This window comes from Gavialis gangeticus, unplaced genomic scaffold, assembly GCF_001723915.1.
Source record: "Gavialis gangeticus isolate Ggan-Ray unplaced genomic scaffold, GavGan_comp1, whole genome shotgun sequence".
NCBI classification, from domain to species: Eukaryota; Metazoa; Chordata; order Crocodylia; family Gavialidae; genus Gavialis; species Gavialis gangeticus.
In genome coordinates this window covers 28,408,043-28,419,038 of record NW_017728995.1, presented here as the reverse complement: position 1 = coordinate 28,419,038, position 10,996 = coordinate 28,408,043, and the positions used below count along the sequence as shown (strand labels likewise).

Below are 10,996 nucleotides of genomic sequence, written 5' to 3'. Positions count from 1 at the left end.
GCGCTGCGGGCAGGGGAGAAGCTGGTGGGGTCTGTGGGCAGGACCCCACAGGACCAACATGGCATGCTGTGCAGGTCGGGGGGCTCGGGGAGAAAAGCCAGCCCTTGTGCCAGCCTCCTGTGGTATTTACAGACTGGAGGGGAGACCACCAGATGGAGGGGGCCAAGCCCCGTCCAGAGGAAGCCAGGAGCCGGTACCTTGCAGGTCCTAGACAGCGGTGGGGGGAGACCGATTGAGCGAAGGAAACTCAAGTAAAATCCTTATTGCCTTTAATCTGCCCACACCCCCTCTCACAGTCCAGACGGCCAGTACACAAGCACTCACGCACGCACACACATGGATAGGGGTCCCTCCTACTGCTCGAGAGGCTGCTCGCGTCCGAGAAACAGCAGAGAGAAAGAGAGAAAGAAGGGGGGAGAGGGGCGGGAAGAAAAGTCTTTTGGCAGCAAATCACAGCGTGTCAGGAGAGGTGCTGGCGAGACGGCGCTCTGACAGGACCTGCTCCTTCTGCATAAAAAGAGGCTCTCCAAGTCAGCTTGGCCTTCCCTCCCCCTCCCGTCTCTCCCAGCTCCCCCCCCGGGGCAGGAGCCCGCACGGCTGCCTCGCGGCCCTGTGCAAACTGGTGCCCAAGGCCTTCCTCTGCCGTCCGGATCTGGCTGCGGAAGCCACGAGGGACGAGCGCTCCGGAGTTGGGCCTTCCAACTCCCTGCATAGTAAATCTCACTGGGTTCGGGTTCGGGTTCAGGAGGCCAGAGCCAAGACAGGCCGACCCCCCTGCTTCAGACACATTCCAGTGCAGATCCGCGCTGGCAAGAGGGAACATGATTGTCTGGGCTGCACAGGCGAAAGCCAGGCTGGGCCCCCCCGGGGGACTGCTGTTCCTTCAGCTCCGTTGTTCCTTTAGCCTGGAACCCCGCACCCCCCTCACCGCTTCCAGGCTGGGCCAAGAGCATGAGAAAGGGCCAGCACATGTTGCTGTGTCCCCACGGGCCTTTCTGGATGAACTTCAAGGTCAGCAAAAGTTTGTGACCTTGGGGTGAAGGAAATCCAAGCAGCAGAGCATCTCTCGGACCCTTGGCGCCGCTGGTGTGGGGACGGGACGGGGAGAGGGGGGCGAGGTCTCTGTCCCATAATCCATCTTCAATATGAAGACTCCACGCCTCGCCGGCTCACTATTCCAAACCCAAACCAAACCGCTGGTCTCCCTCTTGGCCCAAGCGCCTTGGGATTCGGGGCAGGACGTCCCATCCTGCACGGCTGTCGGAGGCCAAGGAGCTCCACGCAAAGGGGAAAACAGGAAGCCGGGCTGCACCGCAAACTGGAACCTTAGGATTCCCTCCAGTCCGTTCTGATCCCAGAGTTCGCCACGGTCAAACCTGGACTGGGAGCGTCTGGTTCATTTGCAGCCTCATGTCCTGAATGCTGCTGAGGATCTTCTTCTGATGGCCCGCCAGTGTCACCCCTATCCTGAGCAGGTCTCTGCAAGAACGAGAGAAGGCGGTGAATAAGGGTACGTGCTCGCTGGGCAGCCCTAGGCTGAGCTATGGGAGTAAGGGCCTCATCCCCTCAGCTGTTCCCTCCCTCTGCAGCAGACTGGGGAGGACTCCCCAAAAGTTCACTGGGGCCCAGAACGTGGCAGCAGGAGTTATTTAACATCCATGTTATCTCCATGTCTTCAACACAGTTGTGCTTCTTGGTCAACTTCGTGGCTCGCTTCACTTCTGACCCCCCATGACCCACCTCTGATCCCAACCCCTGTTGCCCGTGGGGAGCTACAAGCTACTTAGTTGTGAGAGCTGGGATGCAGGAGCTTTCCCGCTCTGTGGAGGGGAGGAAGTCCTGAACCATTTGCCACTCCTGCCTAGTTGCATGGCCATGCTAGGGTGGGAGGAGCTGGCCGCCCTCCCAGCCGCCCACACGCCTCCACTCACTCTGCTGTCATCTGCGCCACCAGGTCGAAGGAGGCGAAGCCGGCGTTGACAAAGTTCTCCTTGTACCGTCCCATTTTGATGGCGTCCAGCCAGTCACCCACAGTGGTGAAGGTGGTGTAATCTGGGACCGTGCGGTCCAGGAGTGGCTGGGACACGCTGTGGGGATGAGAGAGCTCACAGGTAATGTCAGGTGCCTAAGTCAGAGGGCAGGATGGGAGGGAAGGCTTCTGGCTTGCACTACATGAGCACAGGAGGACACTTCTGCCCCACCAACCATCTATACTTAGACTCCTGACCTCCATCTTTCTTCAGCCCCCCAAGCTGCTTGGTACCCTCCACCTGTGGGAAGGGCTGTGTGATGTAAGGCCTGTCTGGGCCAGCATGGAAGCAAGGTGGGGATGGGAGAGGGAAGAGCAGGGCACTGACCCCGATTGGACGCTGGTGATGACCTTCAAGCTGGCTGCGTTTCGGATCAGCTTGTCCAGTGTGTTCACAATCTGGGCAAACTTGGGCCGGAGGTTGCGGTCGCGCACCCAGCAGTCCAACATGAGCTGGTGCAGAGCAGTGGGGCAGTCCATGGGTGGCGGCAGGCGGTAGTCCTGCTCCACAGCGTTGATCACCTGCCGGGATGCAGAGCACAGGCATAAAAGTCACCGTGACCACCCCAGGACCTCCTCCACACTTCCCTCCAGCTTGCCCCTCCGCCAGTATAACTTACATCCTGGTTGGACATGTCCCAGTACGGCCGCTCCCCGTACGACATCACCTCCCACATGACAATGCCGTAGCTCCACACGTCGCTGGCTGAAGTGAACTTGCGGTAGGCGATGGCTTCAGGGGCCGTCCACCGGATCGGGATCTTACCACCCTGTGGGAAGACACGCTTGACTCCTTTATTTAGTGCCTACCTTGGGGGTTCCCCACAGCCCCCCTCCTTGGGTGTTATTAACTCTCCCCTGCCCCCCTGAAGCAGGGTGGGCCAGCGGATGCCGAAGAGAAACTCCCATACCAGTGAGCTGGTGTAGGTGGGGTCAGCGGGGTCGTCCTCCAGGAAGCGCGAGAGCCCAAAGTCTGACACTTTGCACACCAAGTTGCTGTTAACCAGGATGTTACGGGCGGCCAGGTCCCGGTGCACATAGTTCATCTCAGAGAGGTACTTCATGCCAGCTGCGATGCCCCGCAGCATCCCTACCAGCTGGATCACTGTGAACTGTCCATCGTTCAGCTGCCAGCAAGGAAAGGCCATAAGTCAGAGGGCACCTCTGGGGAGAGTGCCTGGTCCTTGCCTTTGCAATGGATGGCAGAGGGCTGTGAACCACTTCAGTTCAGCTGGCCAGAGAGGTCAGGCAGGTGTCTGTCTAGGATGGCTTAAGGGGCTGGACTAGATGACCCTTGAGGTCCCTTCCCACCCTGGCACGCTATGATTTTCTAAAGCAGAAGACACTAACATGCTGCTGCCTTCTTCCTCTGTAAGATCCCCCCAGCCCGCACCCTGCCACACTCCTCTGAAAGAGCCCCTGCCCCCAGGCACAAACATGGGAACAGCTACTCTGGGGACACTGGGGAAGCACATGCCTGATGGAGCATGGCCTGAGTGATGCTGAGGAGTGGCCCAAGGGTCCCAGCCTCTTCCGACCCTGGCCTGAGTGAAGGCCAGAAGTTGCCCAAGGGTCCCTGCGTCCTCTCCCCATAAGCCTCCGATGACCCCTGGACATGGGTCTGGGCCAGTATGAGCCTCACCCGGAGGAAGGAGTCGAGGGCGCAGTTCTCCATGAACTCTGTGATGATCATGACGGGCCGGCTCTTGGTCACTACGCCCTCCAGATGGATGATGTTGGGGTGATCAAACTGCCCCATGATGCTGGCCTCACTCAGGAAGTCCCGGCGTTGTCGCTCCGTGTAACCCACCTTCAGAGTCTTGATGGCCACAAAGATCTCACGACGACCCGGCAGTTTCAGGCGGCCCCGGCATACCTCCCCAAACTCCCCTGCGCAGGACGGACAGCGGCACCATTACCAACTGAAAGCAGCTGCCAGCAGCCCACGTGGCACCGGCTGCATCCAGTCAGGGGGTGAGAGAAGGGACACAATGACTCACCTGCTCCAATCACCTCCTCGATCTTGACGCAGGAGATGTCGATCTCCTTGGCGAATTCCCGGACAGCCTCATTGGGGTCCTCATAGGTGAAGGGGTCGATGTAGACCTTCATCCCAGGAGTGACTGTGAGGACAGAGCAGGTCAGGGCCAGCACAGGGGAGAGGCACAGAACCGGAGGCACTACTCCTTTCTCCTTGTGATACCCACAGGAGAGTGCCTTGGGGTGCAGACCTCCATGCTGATGCCAAGGCCATCCCCTGGCCTGAGTCACACGAACCACCGCTCCTCATCTCTCTGTGGCATGGGCATGCACACTGCCTGGTCTCATGCCCTAGTGCCCTTTTCTGCAGGGGTGTCAGGGCCAAGACTTGCTCCTATATTGTAGTGTGCAGGGGGTGGGGAAGTGTGAAGGAAGGCCTGAGAATCGCGCTTACCATACTGCTGCAGTTTTTCTGTGTACTCCGGGTCCGTGCTGCTCCGCTGCTTCCTGCGCCAAGGAGACAAGAAGACCCCATCAGTCGTGCCAGGCATCAAGATGACTGCTGCCTGCTTTGGGACTTGCCACCAAACAGACACTCAGCTGCGGCACCCAGTGGGATTAAAGCATTTTGTATGCTGCCAAGCTCCTTCGCCTTCAGCCCTAGGACTGCAGCCCAGCCAGGACAAGCAGGAGGAGCAAGATCGTTCTGCCCCAGGGCTGGGGAGAGGCGCCTGCTCTTCTATCGTTCTGCTAAGAGTCCCCCTATGGGCTTGTACCCAGCCAAAAGCTCTGGGCTGGGATGTGCCCAGGGAGACGGTGGCTGAAGTGCGGTGGGGAGGGTTCCAGCAGTGCCCCGTGTAGGCACACTCCATGCCCAGGCATGTCACCCTAGAGCACTCTAGGACCCCTCTGCTGGGGAGACCCCTTTTATGCATGTGTCTGTTCCCTTTGGAGCACAGAGAACCACATATCAAGTTGCTGAGAGCCTCAGGGAGGAAGCCCTGCCTCCCTGACAGCTCTGGGGGATGCCCAGCCAGTACCTGAAGCAGACAATGGCAATCACCACCACGACAATGATGAACACCAGCCCGGCGGTGGCTGACCCCACGATGAGGGGCAGCTCCTGGAAGCTCTTTCCGCTGGAGCCTGCAGGAGAGAAGGGAGGCAGATCAGAGTGAGGTGGTTAGCAGGGAAGAGGGGAAGGAGGAAGAGGGACTCCAAGCCCTGGTGCCTACCATCCTCTGCAGATGTCTGGAACTCGGTAGGGAGGCTGTACAGGCCGTAGCCAGCGACAGTGCGTGCACGGACCTGCACGGTGTAAAGTGCGTTGGCCTTCAGACCGTCCAGGCGCACCATGTTCTTCTGGCTGGTGACGGTGTTGGCGATGCCATCGCTTTGGCCCTGCTGTGGGGCAGAGAGGAAGTTGGGGGGTCACTGCTATGACGTTATCTGGCCCTCACAGGCTCATGGACCCACTCCCCTGCTCTCTGCCCCAGCAGACTTGGACACACAGATCCTCCTCCAGCAAGGCCCACAGTCAGCAGGTGTAGGAGGGGGAAGAGGCTGGGCTCTGCCTTACCTTCTCGAAGTACTTGATTTCATAGTCCAGGATGATCCCATTGGGTCTCTCCGGAGGGGCCCAAGAGAGTGTCATGCTGTTGCCGGTGCTGCTGTGCAGATGCATTGTGGGAACAGCCGAGGGGGCTACAAAACAAAGAAGAGATGTGTGCCAAGGAGTGGGCTTGGGTTAGCCTTGTGCTCCACCCAGGGTAGCTGGGGACACGTCTTCAGCCACACATTTCCCCTGCACAAAAGACCTGACCTCCACTGCACCCCTCAATCAACCAGCAACACAAGTTTTCTCTGACCGAGGCTTGGCCCAGGTGCATCCACCTATTTCATGCTGCAAGTCAGACAGAAAGCGAGACCCACCCACTGCCAGGCCACCCAGAGCCATCCCCTTCCACTGCAGCCCCGAGCCAGCCTGAAGGACACCCAGGGCTCCCATTCTACCCAGGTGCCCTGGGAGCTGCTTTCTGGGTAAGGAAGCTTGGGGTCAGGCAGCTCCAGCCAGCTCCTGAGGGCCACGTGACAGCAGCTCCTTCAGGAGAGCAGGATCCCAGCCGATTCCCGCTGAGTTTGCACTCTGCCAAGGCGGCACTGGGAAGCAGCCAATGGGAGACGCTTCCAAACCCCAAACCAAGCCGGGCCTCACCCACAGGCAAGGAGCCACTTTCCCCTCCTCCCACCTGCCTCAGCTCCACCCTCTGCCCCAGACTAGACCCGTGAAGAACAAGGGTGGCAGCAGCTGGGCAGCCCAGGGGCTGAAGGAGAGTTCACCAAGCAGCTCCGTCGAAGTACTGGGCAGGACTGAATTTCCCTGGACCCATCTCTGCCTTTGTGGGTAGACAATGCGCGGGGATTAGAGCCGTAGCATCTCTGGAGCATCCCCCAGCTACCCCCCCAGTCGGTTTGCATGGAGTTTTGATCTTCTTCCCTCCAGGGACACGTCTTCAAATGCAGGGAGAAATTTACCCAGGGGATTAGATGCAGGCGCTCTAAGCCGGCAGCAGGGCACAAAGGAGACTTCCAGCAGGGAGCCCCATGCTGCTGGAGAGACATTCCCTGCCGTGACCCCGTGCACTGACCTGCCTGATTGGTGGTGATGTTGACCGAGGCGAACTGGGGGGAATAGGGGCTCTTGCTGGACACGCCGTTGACAGCCTGGACCTCGAAGGTGTACTGGGTGTGCGCCAGGAGGTTGCTGATGTAGATGTGGCGCTCGGTGAGGCCGAGCTGGCGGGGCACGAACTCCACATTGTCGTCGCAGCGGGTGCAGAGCCGGCGCTCCACGCTGCATTTCTTGCAGATGACATTGTACAGCAGGTCATCCCGGCCACCCGTGTCTCGGGGCTCGCTCCACTCCAGCACCAGTGAAGTCTCATTCACGTTGGAGATGACACTACGGGGAGCGGATGGGACGCCTGCAAACCAGGTGCGCATCAGAGGAGGAGCCAGTGGGGCCTCCCCGAGCCCGGCCTGGCCCTGGGAGGAGGCAGGATGCAGCCTGCTGCCCTCAGGGCTGGATCCCCACCCAGTCTGTCTGTGCAATGCAGCATTCATCCAAGGCACCCCCAATCTTGCACCAGGCTCTGTGCTGGCCAGCTGGGACTGGAGCAGAAGAACTCACCCCAGACTCAAAGCCAGCTGCAATGCAGGATCCCAGTCCTGTCCCACCCCTACCCCCACCACGAGGGCTGGCGTGCTCCCAGGCTTACTGGTGCAGGCGCTGTCCGCCGGGTCTGCGTCTGCCCGGAAGAAGCCATTCCGACAGGTGCAGAGAGTCGCCGCCCCGGAGCTTGTCCTGCTGTTGGGCGGGCAGGGGGAGCAGGCATTTTCCCCTTGCTTTGACTTGAAGCTCCCTGGACCACAGGCTGTGGGAAGGAAGTATAAGTTGTGTTACTACCTGCTACCAAACAGACCCCTCCTAGGGCATCAGATTTGCCTGGGGCAGGAGGCAAAGGAGCACGACAAAAGTTGGGAAGCCCCAGGGCAGACGTGGCTAGCTGCTCCTGAGGCTCCTGCCCTGGTGAGAAGCCATGGAGGCCCCTCCAGCCTCCTGACAAGGCTCACCGGCTCTCTCAGGCAGCAGTGGAGTACACAGGGTTAAGGCCCAGACGCCCCCAGCAATATGCAGGGACCTTCTGCAGAGCCCAGGGATCCTGGCGCCTGCCTCGGGGCTGCTGTGGGAGAAGTGGGCAGAGAGCATTGCACCTCTGGCTCCTTTCTGAACCGAGCTCCCACCCCACAGCGTGACTGGTCTGCTGCGAGTGGGGCCAGATGATCTTCTAGGTCTGTGGGCGCTGGGCAGCTGCTGGGATGCTTACATGAGAGCACAAACTCAAGCCCCCAGAGAGGAGGGGGCAGTCATGAACAGAGCCTGGGACCCCATGCCCACCTCTCTGCCTTCCCAAGGCTGCTCCGTCCTGATGTGCCCCACATACACACATCCCCACCCGGGCAGGCTGCTGCTCCAGGCTCATCCCCAGCACCTGATCTCTTGCCCTTGGTCTCCAGTGAGCTCAAAAGCAGCGTCACTGGTGAAGTTTTGGACCGGATCAGGTTTGCAGACTCAGCTGGGCTGGGAGGGCTCAGGCCCAGCCTCACGGGCACTGGTCACTACAGGAGGACAGACAAGCCCTTGGAGACCTCCCCCAGGTCTGCGATTGCTGCTTTCGCTGCCCACTGTGACAGTGCAAGTGTGCGGTGCCCTTCCCAGCTGGCCCTGGGGCACTGCCTGACCAGGCAGGATGGCTTTCCCTTCTCTGGCCCAGCTCTTAACAGAGTAGCACCTAGGACGGAGGCAGCCCTGCAACGGCAGTCAGATGTGGATGGGGACCTAGCCCCTCTGCAGTCAGCTGCCACCACACCAGGAGTGTGTCCAGGACTGGCCATGAAAGCACGGCGCCCACTACCTTCTCCAGCTCCTTGGATCTCAGTCTCAGGCTGGTGCATCTCCTTGGTGCTTGGGCCCAACACTCCCCTCCCAGGCCCTGTATGCACCCCATTAGCCCTCGGCATACACCCATGCTGCCCAGACCTGAGCTAGGTGGACTGAGACCCTCTTCCCTCCATGAGCCATACTCCAGATTCCCCTGCACGTGCAGCTCATGGTCAACCTTTTCTGCAGCCATATCTCACTGCAAGCTCACCTGTCTGCTGCTCTCTGACCTGTTGGCCTCTCTCCTTCCCAGCGGTCTCCTTTCTCATTCAACCTCTGTTTCCAATTCCCATTGCATTTGCCCCACCTGACCTGCAATCCTGTTTCCTAACCGCAGATTCCAGGGCCTTGAGGTCTCCATTCTCACCGGTGTCTATAACCTCTGCTCAGCAGCACTCTTCATACACTTCACCTTCCTCCGCAAAAACAAAGCTGGTAAAAGGGGCTTTGCCCTTGACACCAGCAGCCTCAGCAGATGCTGCACCAAAGCTGGCACGCTGTCATTCCCCCGCCCCATACCTTTCCTTTCAGGCCCTCCCGTCAGTTTGCTGTCCCTGTGACACAGCTGTCCCCAAGCCAACATAAGTAGCTTGTCAAGTAAGATAAAAGATATTCCAGCAGAAGCACTGCTAAACCGCTGTTTCTCTGCTGCTGCCGCCAACATCTGAAAAACCTTCTGCTTCCTACAAACCTCCTTCACCAAGCAAAGGACCTGGGACCCAGGTCTGGTGCGAATAACGGAGCCTTTGGGCCTAGCAAGGGACCTGAGGGAAGCCTTAACAGCGCTTGAACCTGATGGAGCCCAGCAGCAAAATACTGCAGAACTGACCCCCGTCTCCAGCAGCCCCATCTGTCCTCACGACACTGCTCCTGCGCCCTGGCATCAGCCTGGCAAAAACCAAGTCATGAAGAAGACGGTTTGGCCACGGATGTGGGGCCGATTCAGACCATAACTGCCATGCAAGGTCCATCTTTTCCGGCAGCCGGCTGTATGCTACCATAGGCTGCGGCGTCTCAGGCCCTGGGAGGCCAATCCTCTACAAGCACATGCCACCCGCCATCGCAGAGAAGTGGGGCTGGAAAGGACTTCCAGAGGCCGTCCCGTCCAACCCCCTGCCCAAGGCAGGATCTATCCGAACCATCCCATACAACCCATAATCTAAATTCTTTGCAAGACTACCAAACCCTTCATAAGGCTACAACTACTACTACTGCCCTCCACAATGTCCCGCAGCAGGGAGTTCCACAGGTTAATAATGTGCGGTGGAAAGAAAGCACTTTCCATTGTTTGCTCCCTGAATTTCACTGGGTGCTCTTTGTTCTTGTGACAGTTGGAAAAAAATATAGTTTCCTAGGTGCTCCCCGCCCCAAGACCTTTAGTGATTTAAGACCTCAGTCGTATGTGCCTCTGTCAGCTCTTCTGCAGGCTGAAAGGTCCTGGCCCTTGCAACCTTTCCTCCTGTGGAGGCTGTTCCACAGCTCTGCTCCTCTCTGCTGCCCTTCCCTACCCCTTTCCTACTCCTGCCGTATCCTTTGTGAGATGGGGTGGCCTGCCTTCGAGCTGGAAGCAGCTAGTCGGCCCCTGCTGTGCTTTGGCACGACTGCTCCGCATCCTCCATGCTGGCTTCCCAAACAGCTGGAAAACATCCTCTGCACTCTCACCTCCATGAAGGCCTCCCCACTTCTCAAAAAGCCGTGCTCTGACCCCACATGCCCTAACCCCAGGGTTTAGAGAGAAGCTGGATATGAAGGCAGGTAACCTCCAGCAGCTTCACCTCCGCAGAGCCGAGTCCTGCTCCACGCTGGCTACACCACGGCCCCCTGCCCCGCGGGAGAGCTTCATGCCACCTTGGGGAAGCGGCTGGAGGAAGTTTCCTTCCATGAGGTGCAGCCAAAACACCCATGGTGGGAAGTTTTCTGGTTGGCAACCGCAGCCTTGCAAAGGGAGCGATTGTGAAAGGCCCCACGCCCTGGGCTTGTTTATGCTCTGCCATTTCAAACCCTGCAGATTTCTTGCAGCACCCACCGATGCAAAGTGGAGCTCAAGGAACAAATCCCTACTTGCCTCCCTAACCGCGTGACAAGCTGCACCACCCTCCGCCCATCATGCATGCTGAAGGAAGGCTCCAGCATGAGGACCACAGTCCAGAACCACTCCAGGACTCTCAGTTGTGTCACCCAACCATGCCCCCCGACTCCCTGCAAGAGTGCTTCGCACCCAGGGCCTCTGCAGCTCCCCATGGGCCGGGAGCATCGTGCGACACCCCCATGCCTGGCAGTACACATGCGACGGGCTCTGCAACCCATAAAAATCAACCCCTCCTTGCAGTTTAGTCACTGTGGTGGTGTTGAGAAGCCCCCGTGGACCCGTGCCTGCAAGCAGTCCCAGAACAAGCTCTTTCCCATTTGTGGGGCTGTCTTGGCAGGTGCCTCCTGTGCCAGACAGGTGAGTAGCAGCATCCCCCGGGGAAGAACCAGGCACTGCT

General features: G+C 59.1%; 1 protein-coding gene across 1 annotated transcript in view; it reads right to left on the bottom strand.

Moving 5' to 3' along the window:
• Window positions 1-252: 252 nt before the first annotated feature.
• EPHB3 (EPH receptor B3) overlaps window positions 253-10,996 on the bottom strand; it is a 38,557-nt gene continuing 27,813 nt past the window's right edge. The window contains exons 4-16 of the mRNA XM_019503377.1: window positions 7,288-7,443; window positions 6,658-6,993; window positions 5,589-5,713; window positions 5,245-5,413; window positions 5,050-5,155; window positions 4,464-4,516; window positions 4,030-4,152; window positions 3,672-3,919; window positions 2,941-3,156; window positions 2,650-2,799; window positions 2,358-2,551; window positions 1,932-2,087; window positions 253-1,479 (exon numbers count right to left, since the gene is read on the bottom strand). Coding sequence (XP_019358922.1) covers window positions 1,371-1,479; window positions 1,932-2,087; window positions 2,358-2,551; window positions 2,650-2,799; window positions 2,941-3,156; window positions 3,672-3,919; window positions 4,030-4,152; window positions 4,464-4,516; window positions 5,050-5,155; window positions 5,245-5,413; window positions 5,589-5,713; window positions 6,658-6,993; window positions 7,288-7,443 — 2,141 coding nt within the window. The 3' untranslated portion in view covers window positions 253-1,370. The remainder of the gene's footprint in view (window positions 1,480-1,931; window positions 2,088-2,357; window positions 2,552-2,649; window positions 2,800-2,940; window positions 3,157-3,671; window positions 3,920-4,029; window positions 4,153-4,463; window positions 4,517-5,049; window positions 5,156-5,244; window positions 5,414-5,588; window positions 5,714-6,657; window positions 6,994-7,287; window positions 7,444-10,996) is intronic.